The sequence below is a fragment of the Malania oleifera genome, chromosome 8, assembly GCF_029873635.1.
Source record: "Malania oleifera isolate guangnan ecotype guangnan chromosome 8, ASM2987363v1, whole genome shotgun sequence".
Taxonomy (NCBI): domain Eukaryota; kingdom Viridiplantae; phylum Streptophyta; class Magnoliopsida; order Santalales; family Ximeniaceae; genus Malania; species Malania oleifera.
The window spans coordinates 22,832,421-22,857,069 of record NC_080424.1 but is presented as its reverse complement, the minus strand read 5'-3'; the positions used below and the strand labels follow the sequence as shown (position 1 = coordinate 22,857,069).

Sequence of the window (24,649 nt, the reverse complement as noted above, 5' to 3'; positions counted from 1 at the left end):
TTTTGCTCCGATTCTTGTATTCATCATATTCGGGCCTCCGATTCTCTGTAATTTTCATCAACCCTAATTTTTATTTCAGTGTTTGTGCATTATTTTTCTATTATTTTCACTCTAAATTTTTTTTCTATTTTTTCTTAGATTTTGGAAGCTTTGAGGCTTGAGCATTGTATCCAGCAAGAATCTAATATCTCTAAAGTCTGGCTCGTTGATTGATTTGCAATAATAATAAGGTTATATTGTTTCAATCTATTATTTTTATAGATTTATTAAATTTATTTTTATTTGTTTACATAATTTGTCAATTTATAGTTAGTGTTAATTTTGAAATTTAATTATGTGAACGAGAAAATATGAATCCAGATATGAAAAACGAAGAAAGAAAAAGAAAATAGAAGAATTAGTGTCATCTCAAAAGGGATCTCTTGATAAATTTATTTCTAATTCTAAACAAAATATAAATGAACAAGATAAAAATCCTCTAAAAAACGAGCAATCAATTTCAGCAATGGAATTAGAATCTAATAATAATAATAATAATAATAATAATAATAATAATAATAATGATAATGATAAAGATAACATTGATATACAAGAAATGCTAACTAATGATATTTTTTTGAAAGACATTTTAAAAATATAGAAGAATAAAAAAAATAATGATGATAATATTGATGATAATATTTATAATCCAAAATATTGGAAAAATATAGATACCAAATTATGAAATTTATTAGTTGAAAAATGTCCTATTAGGGATAATGATTTAATTTTTCCAAAAGATGAAAATTCAAGACATATTTCAAATAATATTTTATTCGAAAATTATCAAATGGAAAGAAACATGATAGAAAATGGCTTATATATTCTAAAAATTTAGAATTATTGGAAAAAAAGTATTATTGAGAAGTATTTCTATTGTGAAAACTCTTCCTAAAAATAATTTGACATTTCGTGGGAAAAATGAACGAATTTATCAAGAGAATAATAAGATTTTTTTAAGTTTGATTGAAATGATAGCAGAATTTGATCCAATAATGAAAGAACATATTTGACGTTTTCAACATGGTGAAATTCATAATCATTATCTTGGTCATAATATGCAAAATGAATTGATAAATTTGTTAACTTTTAACATTAAAAAGAAAATTATGAAGCAAATCAATGAAGCAAAATATTATTCAATCATACTCAATTGCATTCCGAATGTAAGTCATCAAGAACAAATGTCTTTAATAATACGATATTTGAATCTTTCTACAAATCCAATTAAAATAGAAGAATATTTTATAGAATTTCTAAAAGTAAATGATACGTTAGGAGAATGACTTTTTAATGAATTAATAAATGTCATACAAAAATTTGAACTTGGTATTGAAAATATAAGAGGGCAATGATATAATAATGGATCTAATATGAAAGGAAAACAACAAGGTGTACAAAAGAAACTATTAGATATAAATCCTAGAGCATTTTACACTCTATGTGATTGTCATAATCTTAATCTAGTATTTTGTGATATGACTAATTGTTGTTCTAAAGTTATAACTTTTTATTGGATTAGTATAATGAATATATACATTATTTTCTTCTTCTACAAAATGATGGAAAATTTTAACCGAATATGTACCAAATTTAACTGTAAAATCATTATCACAGTTGAGAAAGTCGAATAGAGAGTGTTAAGGCAATAAGGCTTCAAACTTCTCAAATTAAAGATGTTTTACTTCAATTAGAAAAAACTAGCGATGATCCAAAAACAAAAAGTGAATCTTATTGTATAATAACTTATGAAATGGAAAATTTTGAATTCTTACTAGAAATGATTATTTGGTATGACATACTATTTGCTGTTAATTGTGTTAGTAAAAATTTACAATCAAAAGATATGCGTATTGATGTCGCCATTAATCAATTAAAAGGTCTTGTTATTTTTCTAAAAAATTATAAGAAGAATGAATTTATATCTTTTATGATTTTAGTAAAAGTGATTGCACTTGAAATGAATATTAAACTTGTATTTTTGTAAAAAAAAAACGTGTAATTAGTAGGAAAAAAACAATTTGATGAAAATGCTAATGATGATACAACACACTCAGCTGAAGAATCTTTTAGGATTAATTTTTTCTTATACATAATAGATCAACCTATTATTTCACTTGAGAGTAAATATGAACAATTTCAAACATATGAGAATATTTTTAGTTTTTTATATGATTTAAACATATTAAAATCATTAGATGAGAATAATTTGAAACAAAAATGTTTGACACTTGAGAATATTTTAAAAAGTGAAACACATTCAGATTTTAATGGTTTTGATTTATTTTCAGAATTGAGAATTTTAAAAGAAAGTTTGGAAGAAACGAGTACACTAATTGAAATATTGAACTTTATAAAAAAGATAGATTATTTTTTAAATGCATTTATTACTTATAAAATTTTATTAACAATACCTTTGACAGTAACTTTTGTAAAAAGAAGTTTTTCAAAATTTAAACTTATAAAAAGTTATTTGCGATCAACTATGTCACAAGAAAGATTAAATGAATTGACTATGTTATCAATAGAAAAAGAAATACTTGAAAATCTTAAATATAAAACTTTAATTAGTGATTTTACATCTCAAAAAGTTAGAAAAATTAATTTTAAATAAAAATAAAAATTAAATAAAATATTAAGGATCTCTAATTAAATTATTCGCCTAGAACCCCATATTGTGAAGAGTCCACCGTCCACACATCCAAATTCTACCATTGCTTTGGATTTCAATGCACTGTTCCATATGTCTATAGATCTGCACATAAATATTTTTCAAATCATCGCTCAATTGAGGTTGACAGCTTTATTAAATCCGACATTCCAACTTTTACCATTTGACATTAATTCTTTGGGTGCTTTCCCTTTCTTTGAATAATCAACATTTCTTCAAACTACAAATATTTTGTGTACTTGGGTTGTAAAATGAGTTGAATGGGATCATGCCTATACTCAAATTCCAAAAGTAGTGGCAAATATTTCCAGAGCGTTGCATTCAAAGGTAAATAAAAATTGCGGTTAAGTTGTCTTCCTCTTCTTCTACGCGTAGTCAAAGCATGGTTGGAAAGGGAAATTGAACGTTAAATTTTAATGTGATCTTTAATGTGTATGGTTATTTTAAAGAACTCCCCTTTCAGTTTTTGGCTCTCGCATTATTAACAATTCTTTTTATTTTTGACTGCGGCTGATATCAGTAAGCAAGCATTGCTCGTTTAATTTCTTCCAGATGGTAAGATTATTTTAAAGAACACTTGAGTTTTTGCTTGTGCGCTTATGAAGCTAACAATTCTTTTTATTTTTCAATGTCGATGACATTAATAAGCAAATTCTGCAACATGATTTTCATCCCCACATTTCTCATCTTATTCCAAGTTTTGTGATCCAAACATAACCTTATCATCAAAGAGAGCTCCTTTAAAACATGACATCAAACATCAACCAAATCAGAAATGATTTTTTATACATTCACGCAGTCAAAAACGGCATTTGAATGAGAAACCAAGAAGATACCGAGCAATGGAAAGGGTAATGAGGAAGCCAAAATTGAAAAAGTCAAAAACTTAATCCAACATGAAAAAGAACTTCTTAAGTTGAGACCAAGCCTACAACTTCAGCCATAAAAACAGTAACTGAAGAGTATCGATAATGTTAATTGTACTCAAATTTAAATAAAACATAAATAGGAGACTCGAACAATGAAACATATGCAATTTCATCACATACGCACGCCCCTGAAACCCTATTTTATCACCATGTTTAATTTGCATAAGAAATGAAACCCAACACTCCATTAACACAAATAGATAGGAAGAATACATCCATCCAAAATGTCATCATAACAGGCAGAACAAAATTAACACAAAGGACAAAGCTTCAAGGCAAGGGCAGTGATCAACAGCCTTTAAACACAGTCGTCTTCGATAATTACTAGACACCACCAAACATGACAACTCAAAACAGTAAGACAGCACCAAACAGCAAACACAAAACAGCATGACATTATTCAGGACAGCACCCGGACACACAAATCCTATCATAATAGGTAGAAAAGTAGCAGCAGCAGCAGCAAAAAGAGAAGGGACCTGGATATGCATTTCAAATCATTCCTCTTCAGATTCAGACTCTGCACTCTGCAACCAGTCAATGAAGGGCTTCACATTCTTCCAAATATGAGAATTTTTATTGCCTCCAGTTGGGCCCTTCTGATACCACTCCAATATAAACTCTTCCTCCAACACATCACTGTCGTAAAGAACTTTCAGAACCAGGGCAACCTCCTTCACCCCATCTGAGCTAGACTTCCCACAAAAAGACTCAATAGCACGCAGCAGATTCACCTGTGATCCCTCCTCTTGGGTGGCTGCTGCCAAGTAGTTTTTCTTCTTGGCCACCTCCTTAGCCAATCCCTTCTGCACACCTCCAAACAGAGCTTCAAACAGCGCATCTGTCCGCTCTTGAGAAGTGCCAGATAAGGTTGCCAGAAAGGGCATAAGCTGCCCAGGAGAACTCTTCTTAAGGAATTCTCTTACCTCACCAACAAGTCTATCTTGGGAACTAGCCATGTTTGACCCATTCCCATGTTTTCCCACTTCAGCTTTCCCATCGAGTTCAGGAGATTTTTTCACTGGTTTGGGCTTCTCTTCATTCGTAGAAAGCATAACCATCCCAGCTGTAACAGAACTCAATTGTTCCTGAATCCGTTGTCGAGCTGCCTCCATAGAAGTGTCAGTCTGCCACTGGACATCATCAGCATCCTCCGCAGCTCCCACAGACTCATTCTCGTCAGCTTGGCTGCCAGCCGGGGAGCGATCCTCATCGGAGACACTAGGCTTCTTCTTGGATGATGCGCTTTTGGAACTACCAGAAGAGCCCTTTTTCTTTACACCTTCCTTTTTAAGCTTCTTCAGCTCCTCGTCAGCTGCCTCCCCTTCCTTGAGTCTCTCTTTCTCAGCTCTCCTCATTGCTTTCTTGTCTTTTGATCCCTTCTTCTGCTCAGGGGGGTTCTTGATTATAAATGTTGTGAGCTTGTCCCTCATATCAACATCTGACACATAGCCACAGGCAGCACATTTAAGTGTGATCATTTGTGTCTTCGTGATAACTATCTCAGTTTCTGGATTCCCACATCCATAGCACTGGACATATTTCTTGATAAAATTTTCAAGCAGTCCAGCAAGCTTGGCAGTGTCATGTGCTCCATTCACCAGGGAAGTTCCAGTTTTCTCATCAAATTTGGATTGGGCTCCGAGCTCACAACCAAAATACTTTAAGGTGTAAGATGCAGGTCTAGCCAAAGCCTTCGCAATTTCAACATTGTTCACCACATTAGTCTTGATGCCATTTCCTCGACCTTCAATCTTGGTTATCATTTTGGGCATCTTATACCTATAGAAGGCATCATCCCTGTTACTAGCACCAATGTTTTGCAAAGCCATTTCTGCAACGTAGGATGTGTGCTGTGGGATTTATCAGAATGAGGAAAATACAGCAGCGGAATTATCTTTTGAAGCCAGAAAGCCTTCTTTAGAACAAACAAGATTTCTCGGAGTTGCAAGACACATAAAATAGCCACTCTGACAGTGTCTGTCCTGAAATCCAACAAGATGCATGCAGCCAAATCTTTCCAAAGAATGAATGCTCTTTTTTCTTGACGTAGGACAATACTCTCCAAGCAGCCCAATCGACAACAAAAAGTGTGAGGCCCGTTCAGACATAAAAGTAGCTTCAAACTTGACACCCTCCACTTTGAAAGCAACAGAATTAGCAGATTGAACTGCCAACTTCCTGAATAGCATGGACACATTTAAGATATATGTCTAAAAAATACTTAAAATGTGTCACATAACACTTACTAGGTAAACAAAACCAATATTGCCTTAGAATCTAATAACCTCACAATAATAGAGCTAATGGAGTAACATAAACTAATTATGATGAAGCGACTTCTGGTCAATCGGAAAATTAACATATGCTGAGTTTTCAAATCTAAAAATAAACATAGATGAACTCTTGGGGTAAAAAGGGGCGGCACACACACAAAAGGCTACACTGCAGGGAAGGGAAACAATTTTAAATAAGTATACAATACACTACTCTAGATTCCGAGACTTATCAAGCAGAACATTGTCATCACACCAACAACATTTGAACTTTCAAGAAGAATATCTATACTTGAATTTTTGTTGTTTGTTTTTCTTTAGGTAATATTCCCACAGTTTAAAATTTCAAAAAAAAAAAACGTGGCTCAAAAATAGTGTGGCGTTAAAATTTCATTGTGGACTTGTAGAATGAGCTAAAAGATTATGACAAGCACAGTTTCCTGTTTAAAGTAGCCCAATCCGAGCCATTAATTCATAATTAACAAGGAAGTTAACTACAATTTATGATATTAACATAATGAATAATTTAATGTGCATTTCAAATAAAAAAATCTAATAAAATTGAAAAAGGGTATAAAGGACATTAGTAGGCAATATACTTCACGTCAAAATCAACCATGCTTGTCACAAATAAACAGATCGGTTAAACCTTTTAAGTGTCCCTATTCATCACCCAATTATTAAATTTAAAGGATCAAAATTGGTTATTTAAGAGCCTGAGACGCCCATTTCAGATTTCACCTATTCTAAGTAGCCCACAATAAACTCTTGCCATATTATCACCCCAAATTACAAATTACAGTGCACACATCAAAGAAACATTGAGCAAATCAGCATTCCTCAATTATTAAGAGGATTTCTATTCAATCAAAGAAGACAAAGAGGAAAGAGAAATGAACTTCGGATGTGCTGATGTGTATAATTTAATTAAAAATCAAGAGCAGTTTGTGTCAGCCAGGGGTTCATTGAGAAAAGAAGAATGACAGGTTCTACATGAGGGCAATAATAAATTTGTAATTGTTATTGGGATTAACCATTTTAAGATAGTTACCAAAGTTAACAAGAGAAAGCTAAAAGGGCGCTTGATATTCAAACAACACATTGGATCAATTCAATGTTCAGGGAGACACAACTGAGGCTCAACTCAAGACTCTGGGTGCGGAAAATGCCCAAACACTCCACAAGGTTTATGCAATTGCAAAGAAGAGGCTCACACATTTCGAGTCAAGGGATGCCCTAACCTGCGTGCAATGCTAACACTTTTGAACATAAACCCTTTCCAAAAAAATTGAATGCTGCATCTCGGATTATAACCATATATTGTGTGCTTGGATGCTTTCTGCTTGTAGGGATGCTACAAGGATGAAGGAATATGGAAAAGTAACAAAAAAATGGCTTTTTTACCCTAAAATTCTTCTTTGCCCATGTTTCAACTACTAGATGAGTCAACCCATGTTCAAAAATGAGTAGGCTCATAAATTGTCCATCCATGTTACTAAAAATTATATAAATGGGTAAATAAAAATTTTGGCCCATGCCTATTCATAACACAAATTGTGCAACTACTACAGACTTGAACATGTAAATATAAAAAAATTAGTTAATTAATTACTTCCTGTTTACTTAAAAGGCAATTAGAATAATCTCAAATTGGATCAATTAATTCACAAAAATGAATGTGTGAGGAATTTTACCAAAAGCCCCCCCACCACAGATATCTGTGTCCCTTTCTTAAAAAAATAATATATGTAATCATGTATAAATTTAAATTGGAAGTTGATCCTACATAGGATCATTGAGAGGGTCCGTAGGATCAGATCGTGGATCACAAGATTCTGCTTACGACGTAAAATAAATTAAAAATTTATATATTTGGAAATTTACGACAACTCTTAATAAAATAATCCTCAAAAAGCTTGGCAGTAAGTTTAATAAATTAAAATAAATTTCAGGAATGTAGCTACATTGCTAGCTAGCACCCAGCAGGTTTTTCCTCCAATAATTTTGATCCTAAAAAAATATAAATAGCCTGAACTGCAAAGTTCTCAGCAAAGGGCAAACTATTGCTAGCTTATTAAAAAGAAAAGCAAATAGAATGAAGAGAATAAGGAAGAAGAAATTGCCAAACTTAATTCAATGAACTTATTTAAATTTCTCAGTTTCTGCAATTTGTCATCAGACTGTAAGAAGAAGAACCTAGGATCAGTAGGAAAAGAAAAAGTCCACACTTACTGATAGACAACCTAGGATCTGTCTATCAAGAACTCTAAGTTCTTAGAGAGCTTTCAATTTTGAAGGAAGAGAGCTGTCAAGTGATGCTCAGCTGCTCTCTTGACTTGGATCGAAGAAATCCTAGAACATGCTCATTATGTTGCCCCAAATTTGATGCATTTGAACCAACTTGACCAATTTTTGTGCTTATTGCAAAAGTAAAGTGTTTGGGCCAATAAAAAAATATAATGGACATTTTTCTTTAAAATATCAAATAGGAAAAATCCATACTCCATTGCAAATGTAGGATCAGTAGGATCGCAAGTCAAATCGTCAATCCAGCTAAGATCTTACTGGGATCCTACTTTATTAAGGTTCTACTTCAGATCCAGATAGATTAGGCAAGTATGGATCGCAGGATAATAGAATCGCACGATCTGGATCGAGATATTGATAACCATGCTGATGATTGACATTCAAGGAAATCATTCCTTCTAAAAACATAAAAACCATAAAGTACTTAGATTTTCTTAAAAAATTTAAACAAATCAAAAATAATTATCAATTAGATGTGGATAGTATTTGAGCATGTATCATCCAAAATATTTTAAATCGAATAATTTTTAAAAAATATGATTTCTCCAGAAGCTGCAACATGAAAAGGGGAAAAAAAGAATGCAATGTCTAGTGAAGAGGATAACCTTCACTATTTAAAAAAAACCTATTTTTTCTCCCTAGCCCTCACACACAGCCAATGTTTCAGCAAACAGGATTACATAATTGCAGCCGATAAACCATAATTTAATTTATAAATACTCACTCAGGTTTGCATTATTCAAATGATAAAAGTCTAATGTTTAGTGAATGTTCAGTTATCGGAAATGAGTCCCAAAAGGTTCACAGAAATTATGTGATTTCTATTTTATACCTAAAAAAGTACCATCAGTTCCTCAATTTCCAATTTCAAAAGAATAATGCAAAAACTTCTCACACCACTTGGAAGCATAGAATTCACTCCTTAAATTTTGATTTTGCAGAAGAGAACAAAACTTATTACAAATCCACACAATTCCAACACCAAGGATCTAACCTGCACGTCGAAATAGTTCTACCTTGTGTTTGGGAGAGCCCTTGGATTTGGATTTGTGTGCATTTGGACAAATCAAAGTACAAAATTGTATTAAATTCCATCAAAATTTACACAAATCCAAATCTATGACCCGAAATCCATACTCCCAAACTAGGGTCAATGAATTTTCAATTGCAACAAAACAAAGAAATTCAAATTTGACAGCATGTGCTAAACATGTGCTAGTTCAGTTCCCAAATCCAAAACTACACAAGAAATTTAATTGATCGTACCAAAATTATATGCAATCTCACTCTACCATCATCCATGAACGCAAACATTAAAACAGATCAAATTAATGGAATCCAAACATTTGAAACAAAACGATAAAACAATATCTAAACATTAATCAGGTGAAATCCACAGCTCAATCACACAAAAAATAATGATAAAACAACAACTCAATCTCAACCAGGATGTTCGTATTTGTCAATCGTTCACCGAACAAAACAGTCCAAAATATACAATAGTTCAACACAAATCTAGAACTCAACGAAAAAACGCATCTCTTACAATAATTAAATGAGAAAGATACAACAATCAACAACCAGAAATTTAAAAAATAAAAAATAAAAAAATAAAAGATGATGAAGTCTTAAACATCGAACATCAGATTGAAGCAAGATTGACAGAAACCGACGATACCTTGGTAGATCGAAGAACCTTAATTGCCTCCTCCGCCTCTATCTCTCCCTCTCTCTGAACGTCTTGCCTCTTGAGGAATGCGTCTGAGAGAGGAAGATGAGCAATCGATTTATATAAGAGAGAGGAAGAGAGATACGAAACCCTAAGCGTGAACTATTAGGGCAAACCTCAGCGTTATTGATTTTGTTTATTTATTTATTTGGTATTTACAGCCGAACCTTCTAGGTTTAGATATTTTATTTTTTACCATGGGACTAAAAATTTTATGTATGATATTTAATAAGAAGAGAATGATTGATGCAATAAAAAAATTTACAAGGAATCATGGCGGACCAATTTTATGATTCTCTTTTGTTAATGAATATGCTAATGTGTAATTTAAATAAAATAAAAAAAATTTGAATGAGTTAAAATAATAAGATTGCAATTTAAATTAGATTAAAAAAGTTATTATATGATTTGACATTCTTATCTAACTTAACTGATTTTGAGTTGGGCTTGAAATTATTTAATTCAATATAATAACAACAAATCAAACCTTAAATCTCGAGAAGGATTATAACTCCGACCAACAAAGATAAATCGAATGAACCATGTCTATTTGTTTGTCTAGTGTTTGAGTTTTTTTCTAAAAAATGCTTGCATAAATCCGAAAGTATTGCTTTTTTCAGTGATATTCTAGATTTTAATAGGCTGATGATGAAGTCCTAACTTTTCAAAACTCGTACATTGCATCAAATCATACTTTTCATCGAAACCTCATTCAAAAACCCTTATTTTTATTCCCTATTCTCAAAGACTGAAAATAACAGGGTCGGTGCTCCTTATCTTAAACTTTGGCTTTCAAGTCAGTAATACAGGTCTGACATTTTTAAACCAACTATTTTTATCATCCATCATCACCATTATCATATTTTCTTCAAAATTAGGGTTCGAAGGCCAACTCCTTTTTGGAGCAATATTTTAGGCTCCTCGAAGCCATGTCAGAGTGCTTGAATACTAACAATGGAAGACCAAAAAGGGTCTTTGTCTTTTATCGTCTGTTTATTTTTTTAAGGCAACAAATATGTAATCAAAGTTCTGTGAACGGATGTCAATAGGGAGTTGGTTGGCTAACCATTATTAAAATAGGTAGTTAATTACCTTCGTTATGCACAAGTGAACTCCTAAACCCAAACTTTAGTTTTGCGAACTTTTTTAGGGCTTTTCTTTATTTTCCTGTACTTAAGAGAAATAAGATGAAGACTTTATACCAAATGTTGTTATCTATTTTACCCATTTATCTTCAATCTCTTTCTTGTTTGAGGATCGTCATTCCCTTTCATCGATACCTTAAACATAATCCCGCATCGACAAGGTGAAATAAGGACTAACCCCTATCGACTTGATTCTTAAGGGGAAGATGCATCTACATAAAAGGGACATTCCTTTACTTATTGCTATTAGCCTAGTGGCACTATGCACTTTAAGATGAATCTACCAATGTTAGCACCTTCATGATCATTTAAGGTTTGTAATGAATGTCAAATTCAGCCTAGTGGCACTATGCACTTTAAGATGAATCTACCAATGTTAGCACCTTCATGATCATTTAAGGTTTGTAATGAATGTCAAATTCATTAAATTGATGGACCACCTCATTACGTCCACATGCATCTACATTTTGTGGAAAAGTCTTCAAAGCTTTGTCTATTAGAAAGACAATGGTGTGAGATCGAAAGCAATCTCTCACCTTCTGTGCTAAAACCACAAGTGCATAAACTCATTTTCTTTGCCTTGGAGTAGCACTCATTGGGCCCATTTAGGGCTTTACTAGCATGGTACATCAACTTCTGTTTCTTGCCTACGACTTACACTAAAAATAAGCTCATCAATATATATTGTAAAGACCTGCTATTTAATTAGGGTTTTTTTTAATACTGCAAAATTTATAATGCTCTGATACCTACTAAATCAAGCCAACCCATCAACCTAAGCAGTAAGAAGCGCAATTCATATAAACACAACCAAGAAAATATACAATATCAGAGTACTTAAAGGCTCTTCCAAATATACATATAAAACTGTTACCCAAAATACCCTCAAATGGGTTAGGGCTATACATAATTACTCTCAAAAATACTCACTCTACTGATAGGGCAATACTAAAGCCCATCTATCTGCGAGCCTGATCTGCTCGCCTACCTGGTTCGCCTAAAAAATGTTAAAGTAATGGGATGAGCCAACGCTCAGTAAGATGAAATATGTTATTGCTAGTGTGTGGCAAATGAGTTACAATACTGAGAAGATCTGTTTCTATATAAACACATAGAACTAAATCTGAAAATATAGTACAAATAATATAATAACCATCATCTCATGTTGCTTAACATAACTATATTTTTAGGTTTCTATACATAATACTTCTACTATACATAAGTACGCCCTCTGTTACTGTAAAACTATATATACATATAATAGCTGAAAACTTCCCTGGATGCCTGTATGTCATGATTTAACCACTAATGACAGGGTTGTGCGACTTGAAGGCGGGATCTACCCTGGCTGGCCAATCAAGAATAAACCACTATACTCTATCAGTCTGATCAGCCCTCCTCAACCCACATATGATGGGGAGTCTGTCCGCTCCTAGGCATTCGATCGACTTACATACCACGTATTATCTGAATAGGTGGTTGCACTCTGTACTGAATATCTATATATAGTAACGGTACCGTGTTCTACTGTCTGATCCATCAGGGTCTGATACTAAATAATACATTACTATATACAATCTATTTGTTTTACCATGATTCTATAATATCTATATTAACCATGACGATGTAAAAAACTATATCTGAATAAACTATATTTCTAAAATGAACTGTAAAACTGTATGTCATGGTACTAAAAATTGTATAATCATAGTATTCTGAAAATACTATAAATCATATTCCCTATCTGTATAATCTGTAAAACATAATCCTAAAAATACTGTAAAAACATGTTTCTGTACTATATCCTTATTTGCATGCCACACAGTAATTTAAAACATTTTAAACATATATGATACACTGTATAAATTCCTGCTATGAAATAATAATCTGATAAAAACATATATTTCATACTGAAATCATACTAGTATTATCTATCATAGCATATTTCCCTTACTTCATTTCTGCTAAAATCTCCCTACTATGAAGGGTCCTACACCTGCAGGGTTCTCCACTCAATACCCTAAAAATCATAAATCTCAGAACAAAACATCATTATTTCTACACCTATTACATTTCCTACAACTGCTACTAAACTAAATTTTGCTTAAAATACCTTACCCTGAATTTGAGATAATATTTAACTTCGTCCCACCGACGATCCACTCCAGCAGACTTAGAGAGAACTTCCCCAGGAGCGTCGTGGTGGCCTTAGATCATCGATTCGGCAAACGATGGGGTCGAAATCGAAGAGAGATGGAGGTGGAGCTGTATAAGAGAGAGAGGGAGTGAAATTCTGTAAATTTTCTACGTAAAAATCCAACTTTCAGCTATTTATAGAGCTGGATTCGTCGACGAGACATGTCACCTCGTCGACGAATCCTATAGAAAGTTTGTCGACGAACCTGCACCCTCCTCGATGAATTTCAAACTTCCAAAAATCCTCTCTCGGTATCTTCTCGTCGATGAGACGGAACTTCGTCGATAAGATACTGAAGAACCCTCATCAACGAAACCCCTGTGGTCGTCGACGAGGCCTAGGAAATTTCTTGGAATTATCACCTCCAAAATGCATTCGCGTTCGTCAACAAAGTTGACTGCCTCCTTCTATTACTGTTTCCATTTTCCTCCCTCATTATTATTTAATTAACATTATTTTTCGGGTCGTTACATATATGACACTGATAGGTAGAGTTACATCAAGTCTTCCATATCAAAGAAGAGTTTTGCTGATCTTAGATGATGCTTCAAGTATTCTAATTCCTTATAATATGTTATGGTTTTGCTAAAAATTTCCACCTTCCTCAAAATAGCAAAAAAGCAAGCATCTCTCCACTAACATAGAAATGAAGCAACTCAAGGCTGCAATCATTCTTGTGAGCTTCTAGACATCTATTACGAACTTTGGGGGCTAGGGTGTTTCCACTAGAATTTGGATCTGATGTAGGACGGGATGCATGGATCGACCTAGTCCTACAGTTCAACCCTCATACAAGCACATACACTCAAAAAAATTTAATGTAAGAACTCAATTAACTAAACATATGCACAATAAATCAAGCTTCATTTCACATGTTGTTGAATTTTTAAACGGTGTATGATGATGTCCGGAAATAAGTTGCAATTGGTCTTTCACAAAGGAATCAAGTTAAATGCAAAAAAGTTGTTATTTCAAAGATTCAAGAATATAAGTTCTATGTTAGCAAACTAATATTCATACAATTTATTTAAACTAGCAAGTATCAATATTGAATTATAAGGATTCAAATGGCTTAACAAATTAGGGATTTTAGGCAGCAAGCAAAGGTTTGCACAATATATAGTAAGGGTTCAAACATAAGTACTGGAATTACCAAGAGAATTGTTTGGATGACTTGAAGTTGTTCAACACAAGTTAGACCATGTCTTTAGTCCTTCATGCAACCTTTGAAAATCCAAGATGAACGCAACAATGGAGTGAAGTGATAATAGTCGTGTGGGTGTATTTTGGTGGTGGTCATGTGGATATGTTAGAGGGGAGACCATGAGGGTGAGGGAGGGAGGATATGGTGATGGAGTCGTTGGATAAATAGTGATCTCTCACCACCTAATCTCTGGAGAGAACGACGTAGCCTCACACTACACAATTGGAATATTGGACAAGCTCTCAAGCTCAACAAAGGAAATTCCTTTCAATATTCAATATTCAAACTTAGATTTTTAGCTCTTACAATGAAAGGATATATATAGCTAGCATGGGGGGAACAAGATAAGCTAGCATGGGGGACAATACATTAACTTCTTACACAAGCATGGGGGGACAAGGCATGGGAAAACACACATGGGGAAATACAAAGTATTAAACACTACACTAACTACTAACATATTAAAGACACTCACACAACTTACTAAGCACACACTTGCAAGCTTGGTTGTCTTGCAACATTACAAATTAAATACAAAGACATAAGTCAAAGGGAAAATCAAATTCGTGGGGCCCACATGGATCTTGAGATGGATCTTGCTTCAACACTTTCTTGGATCTTAAAGCACCTAATAATCTTGAAATGAAATGTCCAAAAAATTAAAAAATCCAAGTAAAATAATAATAAAGTCGTCCATCATAAGTCTTCGAATAATCCATGTGAAACCTACAAAATAGTTAGGAACAAAAGTGGACACCAAGAGGTCGTCCACATGTCACCATGTTGGCAAAAGAGTGGACATTGAGAGGTCGTCCACGTGTCACCATGTCTGGAACAGAGATGGGCAAGGCATGTTGATCCCCATCATCTCTCCCGGACCTAAAAGAATTCTTCTCTAAGGAATTAAAAGTGATGTACTGGGAATACAACTTCGGTTTAAAACGAAGGAGGCCTTCTTTAAGAATCCAGCTCCTCTTGAATAGTTGTTTACCTTTCCACTTGACCAAGAACTTTTGTTATGATCCTGTTTGTGTGAACGTTGTCTTGTCATCCAAGATCTCTTCAATCTCATCAAGGTTCTTTGGTATGGGTAAAGGTGGAGGCAAAGGTAATTTTGGTGTTTCAGGTTCAAGAGGAGTGGGGAATGGAGTAGGATCACCTGCAAGGTTAGAATTTAAAGGCTCCACAAAAGATGATGTTTCAAGAAATGGGGTTAGATCCTCAACATTAAAAACATTGCTTATGCCAAAATCAATAGAAATATTTAGCATTTAAGCATTAGAACTAATTTTCTTTAAAATTTTGTAAGTTCCCATCTTTTTAACATGCAACTTTCTTACCTTTCCTGTAGGAATCCGCTCAGGATGAATACGGACTATAACCATATCATCCTCTGAAAATTCTTGCAACCTGCGATGTACATCAGCACTAGATTTATAATGTTCATTATTCAAATTAATCTTCATTCTTATTTCAGAGTATAGATCGTGTATATGCTTTGCAAAAGCATTAGCTTGCTTACTCAATCTAAACTTGAGTTGTAGTGGAATATGATCTACAGGCTTCCTAAGATAAAATCTCATAACAACCTGAAATGAGCTAAGGCAGGCGGTATTTACTGCCTCAGTCCAGAAGTACTTAGGTAGTTAATGTTCGTTAAGCATAGTTCTGGTCATTTCTTGTATAGACCTATTCTTCCTTTCAACTACACCATTTTGTTGTGGTGTTCTAGGAGCCGAAAAATTATGAGCTATTCCTAATGAATTGCAGTAGTCTTCCATGCTTTGATTTTTAAATTCTTTACCCTTATCACTTTGGATTTTAGTGACAGTATAACTCTTTTCATTTTGAATTTTCTTACAAAGATTTATGAATTGTTCACACGCTTCATCTTTGTGACCTAGAAAGAGTACCCATGTATATCTTGAATAATCATCAACTATGTCGAATGCGTATGATTTTTCTCCTAAACTCTAAATTGGGTTTGGACCAAATAAATCTATGTGTAGCATTTGAAGTGGCCTAGTAGTAGAGATTACTTTCTTCTTCTTAAAGCTTGTTCAAGCTTGTTTTCCTAGTTGGCATGCATCATAGATTTTATCTTTTACAAATTTAGTTTTAGGCAATCCCTTAACTAATTCTTCCTTAACAAGTTTAGATATTAAATTCATGTTTGCGTGTCCTAGTCTCCTATGCCAATTTCAACTAATCTCATTTATAGCAAAGAAACAAGTAACATGTTGAGAAGTAAGGTTATCAAGGCCAGTGGTGTATACATTTTCATGACAATCAGTAGTAAACAATATTTTGTTTTCAGATTTGTTTTCTACAGTGCATTTGTCATGTTCAAATGAGACTTTATAACCTTTATCACATAGTTGACTTATACTCAATAAGTTATGTTTTAATCCATCAACTAACAACACATTATCAATGACAATTGAAGGTTCATTACCAACTTTACCAACTCCAATGATTTTACCTTTAGAGTTATTGTGACGCCCCGAAACCCGCCAAGTGGGGCCCGGGTGCCACGTGTTCCAATCACCTGTATCTGATACCATAATTAACATGCACGTAGCGGAACATAAATAAATAACCTCAAATAAATACCAGAGTTTTATATAACAACCCAAAAACGAACACTACAACATTCAGATATCCATATCCACAACCAGTATTTAAAACATAACCCAGTACAAATACATCTATATATATATATACCAGTATCTTACAATACCCCAAAAAGAAACCACCAAATACAATCCTAGCCTAGGCCTTCAAACCCGATCTTCACAAGAACCTGAAAAATTGTTAATCCACTAGGGTGAGACACTTCTCAGTAAGGGTGGAATAAACTATAATAGTGTGTGACAACTGAGTTTTAATATTTACATATCAAAATAAACTGCTTCTCACATAATATCAATAACAACTGAAAAAATGTATCATTAATAACATCCCCTACATCTAATATCATACACACATCCAATATGCACAAGTACATAATTTTTATGCAGGCGAAAGTCCCCAACGATAGGGAAGATTACCCGCCCATACAAGTAGCTTCCCTCTGCTCTAGTACTAAAACTACCTACCAGAGCACTCACCTTACTCAATAAGCCCTCAGGTGAAGTATTACCTCGCCGGCAATACACACATCTTTATTATTTTAAAGACGAACGTTTCCGAGGATCGGGATGTCAACCCGCCCATACAAGTAGCATCCCTTTGCACTGATACCAAGAAACTACCTAGCAGAGCACTCGCCTTTCTCAGCAAGCCCCCGGTAGTATGTTTACCTCGCCGCATGCACACACACGCATTCAAAATATGCTATACCAATATTTTTATGCTATAATTAAATTCACATGCGCACAACATATTCGCACAGGAATCATGCATCTCATACTTCATCTTTCAATGTCCTCAGTACGTGGCCTACACAGAGCAATTGCTTACATGTCAGTACGTGGCCCACAAAAGCACCTACGTACTTCTTATCTACACGTGGCCCACACAGGGACCACCACCCACACGGGGTACATAACATGGCCCACACAGGTGCCACCATCCACACAGCATGCATAACATGGCCCACACAGGCGCCACTATCCACACAAGATATAACGTGGCCCACACAGGCACCACTCCAGCTTTCGTGACACGTGGCCCATACAGGCACCACTATTCACCAGTATCCAATCCCCATGACCTACTCGTCGTACATCAGTAGAACAAGCTCCTCGACCTGCCAATGTCCTACCCCATATAAATGACAATATGACGAGCTCCTCGACTTGCCAACGTCATATCATGATTTATATCTAGGCAATATAACAACCTCCTCATGCCAACGTTATATTGAGATGTATGTGAATAACCACACCAGTTAGTTTACACATACGCATCAATACATTACCACATAGGTATCCAACATATCAATACATTCCCACACAGGAGTCAAACATAAAAATTCATTCATCATGTCATAATCATTCTAAATAACCCCTCATGTAAGCCCAAAAACCACATAAATTCTTATTCAACTTATTAGAAAGAAATTGTTCTCATGCCACACGGTTTTAATATCATAAGCAATTATCCCCAAATATAACCTTAAACTAAAATCATCATTTTTTCAGTAATCAAGCTATTCTGAAAATCATATAGATAAATAATATACGCAATTACAATAATTAAATACCAATTAATTTCTAAATAACTCATTTATTCCAGTTTTGGGGCTATTCCTACAACGATCCCACGAGAAATCCGCTCCACTAGATTTGTAGAGAATCATACCTAGATTCTCGTGGTGGTATTCGATTGTCAATTTGGCTTAAAATTTAAGAAAAATTGAGGTCAGAATGAGAATTTTCCTTATCCCAGGAGATATGTCCACGTTGCTCCTACAACAAATCCACTTTTGTAGATATGTCGGTGGCGGATAATGGAGTGTAGTGATGTTTTCGGATTTTCAATTGCGTGAGAATCCGTCGCGAAATCATAGAAAGAAGAGGAGTGGAGAGCGTGAGTTGAGAGAATTTTTTTTTCCCTTCTTTTTCCTTTCTGTTCTACGCAGCGTGAGAGGTTTCTTTTTTTTTTTCCTTTTCCTATTTCTATTTTGTTCCAGGTGGTTCCAGGGAAGCTAAGCACTAAGCTTTTTTTTTTTTTTCTTTACTTCTTTCCTTTCCTGCTTTGTTCAGAGACTTAAGCACTAAGTCTTCCTTTTTTTTTTTTTTTTTTTTTTTGGTTATTACAGTTATCCCCAAATGTAATGAAACCTTCATCTTTGGAAATGATAGATGCGAATTTAGATTTATCTCCTGTCATGCGTCGCGAGCACCTGCTATCCATATACCACTTGTCCTTCAAGGAGGATGATCTCAAGCACATCTGCAGGACATAATCAGATAACTACTTTTGGTACCCAGATTTTCTTGGGTCCATGGGGGTTAGTACTAGATTCTCCTTTGACTTTTCAAACTTTCTTAAGTTTGACATTTTATTTTTGAAAGAACAATCAAATTTTATGTGACCCAACTTATTACATTTAAAGCATGTAATATTTCTATGATAGTCTTTAGTTAGAACATATGATTTTGACTCTCTTACAAAATATCTCATGTAGAGATGTTTTCGTTTTAGATTCTCCTTTCCATTAAAACCAAGACCTTCCTTCTCTAGGGAATTTCTTTGAGCTCCTAGGAGTTTTTCAAAATTATTTTAACTTTCAGTAAATTTACAAATAATCTTAGTTTTATCTTCTAAATTATTTTTTAACTCCTCAATTTTCAAATCCTTGTCTCTCATAAGAGATGCATGAGATTCATTTTGATGTTAAACTAACTTTGAAAATTATTTCAATTTTAATTTCAAACCAAAATTTTTCTTATTCATTTTCTCAAGCATTTTAAGGGTGTACAAATATTCCTGATGCAATTCATCATACGAAAGCGTGCTATTTTCATTTTCTGAATCACTTGAATAGTAAGATTAAGCAGAACAAAAGGATTGTGCCTCGTGGTCATCATGTGCCATCAGACATAGATTCGCCATCTCGTCATCATTGGATTCAGATCCCGAACTACAGGTACTGTGTGTGTCCCAGCCCACTTTTAGAGCCTTCTTCTTCTTCTTCTTCTTCTTCTTCTTAGACCCTTTCTTCAGCTGGGGACAATCCAGCTTGATGTGTCCAAATTCTCTACAGTTATAACACATAGGAGGATCATCTTTTTGCTTCCTTCTGCTAGACTCTCCCTTTTCTGCTTTTGACCCCTTGAATTTTCTAGTGTATTTATTTTTCTTTCTTATGAATTCTCCAAATTTCTTAGTGATGAGTGTCATGTTGTCATCCGATTTTGAATCACTTCCCTCACTGGAGCAATGAGATAATGCCTTAAGTGCTGTAGTTTTCTTTACTTTAATTTGCTCATTCTTCCTCTCATTTATTGCAATCTCATAGGTGATGAGAGATCCAATTAGTTCGTTAACCGACATATCCTTGAGATGTCTCCCTTCTGCTATTGCAGTAGCTTTAGCTTCCCAAACTAGAGGTAGTCCCTTGAGTATTTTCCTGATCAACTCATAAGTAGGGTAAGATTTACCAAGAACATTTAAAGAATTCATGATGTGTGTGAATCTAGTGTACATGGATTGAATAGATTCATCAGCAGTCATTTTAAATGCTCCATACTCATTGGTGAGCATGTCTATCCTACTATCTTTTACTTCCTTAGTACCTTCATATGTAACTTCTAATTTTTCCCAAATCTCTTTAACAGAGTTACATGCCATTACCCTATTAAACTCATTTACATCTAGTGCATAGAATAATAGATTCATTGCAATAGCATTTATTTGCACTGATTTCCAGTCCTCTTCAGTATACTCATCTTCAATTTTGGGTACATTAACCTTATCAACTACTTTCATAGGGACATGGTTTCCTTTGGAAACAGTTTTCCACACCGTCCAATCTACATTTAACAGACATATACTCATCCATCTTTTCCAATAGGTGTAATTTATGCCACAAAAAATAGGTGGTTTAGTGGACGAGTATACCTCACCGAATGGAGTTACACCGATTTGATATGGATCGTATAATGAAGATGCACAGTGGAATAAATAACAACAAGTAAATGTAAATAACACACACACAACCAGAACAAGATCAACACAAAAATTTTATGTGGTTCGGCAAAGCCTACATCCACGGAGGCAATGACACACAAATTTCACTAAGGAAATCAAAATATACACAATACACTTTTCTAATTGTCACGCCCCGAACCCAAAATTGGGACTCGGGGGTGAGAATGTAATCTAACCTATCCCTGTATCTGATAAAACATCCAAAGATACAGTACAATGGATGAGGGTCCGACCCCGTGGGAACCCTAAACACATCCAAATACAATCATATACGCAACGGAAAAAGGTCATTCTATAACAACATATACAGTACCATACCAGAGTCTATACATGAGCAGAACATAGCTTTATCAAAACGTACAAACGGGTGCCCAAATACATCTCAAAATGGCAACCCATCAAAAATACAGTCCTAACACTTACCCAAGCGCTAAACGCAATACACCGGCAACTACGCTCCTTACACCAGGACGCTAGTTCCGGTTACTCGAAGGACCTGTAAAAATGTACATACAGCGGGGGTGAGACAGCTCTCAGTAAGGAAGAACATAGGTTATATCAGTGTGTGGCATTTGAGTGTTATCATGATACAACATACACGTAGTTAAATGCATTCCAATATTAGTTTCCACAGTGCATACATGCACCCATACACATACACATACACATGATCAGCAATCCTGGTGTCATCACATCCTTCGGCCAGAAGCCGGCCCGTGACATACGGCGTTGGCCCGTAGCCAACCCGCGAACACGACGGCACCGGCACATGGCAAGTCCTTGACTCCCATGGCATCGTACCGGCGCTAACTAGTGGATCCACATCGTTCGGCATGATCTGCCGGTGTAGGCTCATGCCCTCGAATATAGAGTCGGACACTCTCAGTACCTAGAACAATTTCGGAACCCTGTTCCTACTGGCATTTCAACATATCACACACACATGCATTCTTATATAACCAAACAAACCACACCCATTTGGTCATCTAAATCATGTTTTTTTCAAACAAATCCAATTTAAACAAATTCAAGGCACGTCCATCCTAACAACACAGTATAAATCAACACATACATAGGTTTCATCAAAACCAGGAATGCAACACGTCGCCTCCTTTTTCCCAAAACTGTAAGAATGAAAAACCAATAGTTTTCCCCCGTTAGATCCCCCCAAATGAGTAGCCAAAACAAACATAGGACCGTGAACCATAATTTCACCGAGTCCGATTTCAAAAATAACCAATATAAACATAGTTTCCCTTACCTTTTCCCCGAATAGCCAATCCCGAACTCTAAGGTCCCTAAACCGCGAACCGAGTTCCAAAACCTATAAATCACAGTACAGAATATACTTACAAGACCATTCTCTACTAAACCACTGGATCAGAAATGAAAACCGAGTCTTACCTCAATTTTACGCCGAAACCCGACGATCCGTAGAAATTGTAGAGAATCCTTCCACGATCCTCGTGGTAACTTTAGATTTCCGATTCCATCAATGATCGGTGAAGAAATCTAGAGAGAGAGAGTAAGGAGAGTTCTAGAGAGAGAGAGAGAGATTTGAAGTTTCTTAATGAAGAAGTAAAGGAAATTTATATTTATAGCCCCTTGACCCTACCCAATTCGTCGACGAAATGGTGTCCTCGTCGACAAATTTTTCACTAACTTCGTCGACGAATCGGTGGCCTTGTCGATGAATCCTGATATTCCCGGTTTCTGAAACTTTTTGGTTTCTCCTCGTCGACAAGTCTCTGAATTTCATCGACAAGAAGGACAAAGACTTCATCGACGAAATCTGGTTTCGTCGACAAGGCCTGCTCTTTTACCAAAATGCCCCTCTCTTTAAATATTTAAAAACCATTATCAAAAGTGGGGTTCTTACAACCTCCCCTCCATATAAAAATTTCATCCTCGAAATTTGTACTCTCTCATTACGAACACATTCATACTACTACATATATACACACTCTAAGGTGAAACGGCGGGCCATTTATACGCAGCCCCATCACGATACATACATACATAGTCTAGAGAATATGGCGGCCATTTATACGCAGTCCCGTCACAATACATACATATATACTCTAGAGAATACGGCAGCCATTTATACGCAGCCCTATCATACACATACACATACATACCCTCACTTATGGCAGAGGAATACCGTGGTTACATATACAACTGTCTTAGGAGTTCACAATACACACACTCCCGACGACTAACCACCTATCCCAATCCATAGTAGGATTATGTACAAGTGCTCAAAATAATTGTGGATACTTTCGGCGTATTTCCGTTTCCAGTTCCCAAGAAGCTTCCTCAACCTCGTGGTTTCGCCACAATACCTTCACTAACGGTATCTCTTTGGTACGAAACTTCTAAACTTTACGGTCCAGAACTTGAACAGGTATCTCCTCATACGCTAAAGTATCCCCAATATCCAACTCATCATAACTAATAACATGTGAAGGATCCAACACGTACCTCCTCAACATGGATACGTGAAACACATCGTGGACCCTCGAAAGTGTTGGAGGTAATGCAATCCTGTAGGCTACCGGACCAACTCACTCAAGTACCCTGAATGGTCCGATATACCTCGGGCTTAACTTGCCCTTCCTCCCAAATCTCATCACCGCTTTCATTGGAGCAATACGCAGAAATACCTTACCTCCCACTTTGAACTCTAACTCACGGCGGCGAACATCTGTATAACTTTTCTGCCGACTCTGAGCTGATCTAATCCTCTCCTGGATCAAACTCACCTTCTCAGATGCCTGCTGCACGAGTTCAAGTCCTAACACCTGACATTCACCAACCTTATCCCAACACAAAGGAGATCGACACCTCCGGCCATGCAAAGCCTCGAATGGTGCCATCCCTATACTAGATTGGAAGCTGTTATTATAAACGAACTCTACAGGTGGCATAAACTATATCCAGCTACCACCAAAATCTAACACACAAGCTCGCAACATATCTTCCAAAATTTGTATCATCCTCTGCGACTGTCCATCAGTCTGGGGGTGGAACGTTGTACTGAAAGTAAGCTTCGTCCCCAATGCCTCCTGCAAGCTCATCCAGAATCGAGAAGTAAACCTCGGATCCCGATCTGATACTATGGACACCAGTACTCTATGCATTCTCCCAATCTCATGCACATACAAATCTGTTAGCCTACTCAAAGGATAGCCAACTTTCATCGGTATGAAATGAGCAAATTTTGTCAATCTATCCACGATCACCCAAATAGCATTCTGCCCGTGAAGTACTGGCGGCAATTCGGTCACAAAATCCATGGAAATATGTTCCCATTTCCACACCGGAATACGCAAAGGTTGCAACGGCCCTGCCGACCTCTGATGTTCAACTTTCACCTGCTAACACGTCAGACACTGCTCCATGAACTGAGCAATCTGCCTCTTCATACCAGACCACTAGAAGGTCTCACGCGAGTCCCAATACATCTTTGTACTACCAGGATGTACCGTAAAC

General features: G+C 35.5%; 1 protein-coding gene across 1 annotated transcript; it reads right to left on the bottom strand.

Moving 5' to 3' along the window:
- Positions 1 to 3,796: 3,796 nt before the first annotated feature.
- Positions 3,797 to 10,093, bottom strand: LOC131162478 (eukaryotic translation initiation factor 5-like). The gene is made up of 2 exons (XM_058119005.1): positions 9,901 to 10,093; positions 3,797 to 5,820 (listed from the first exon to the last, which is right to left on the bottom strand). The coding sequence occupies exon 2, from the start codon at positions 5,469 to 5,471 to the stop codon at positions 4,137 to 4,139; it is 1,335 nt and encodes a 444-aa protein (XP_057974988.1). The 5' UTR covers positions 5,472 to 5,820; positions 9,901 to 10,093; the 3' UTR covers positions 3,797 to 4,136.
- Between the last annotated feature and the right edge of the window lie 14,556 nt (positions 10,094 to 24,649).

What these genes read in the sequence shown, in the direction of transcription:
- LOC131162478 (XM_058119005.1), bottom strand. Translation starts at nt 5,471, where the DNA reads ATGGCTTTGCAAAACATTGGTGCTAGTAACAGGGATGATGCCTTCTAT.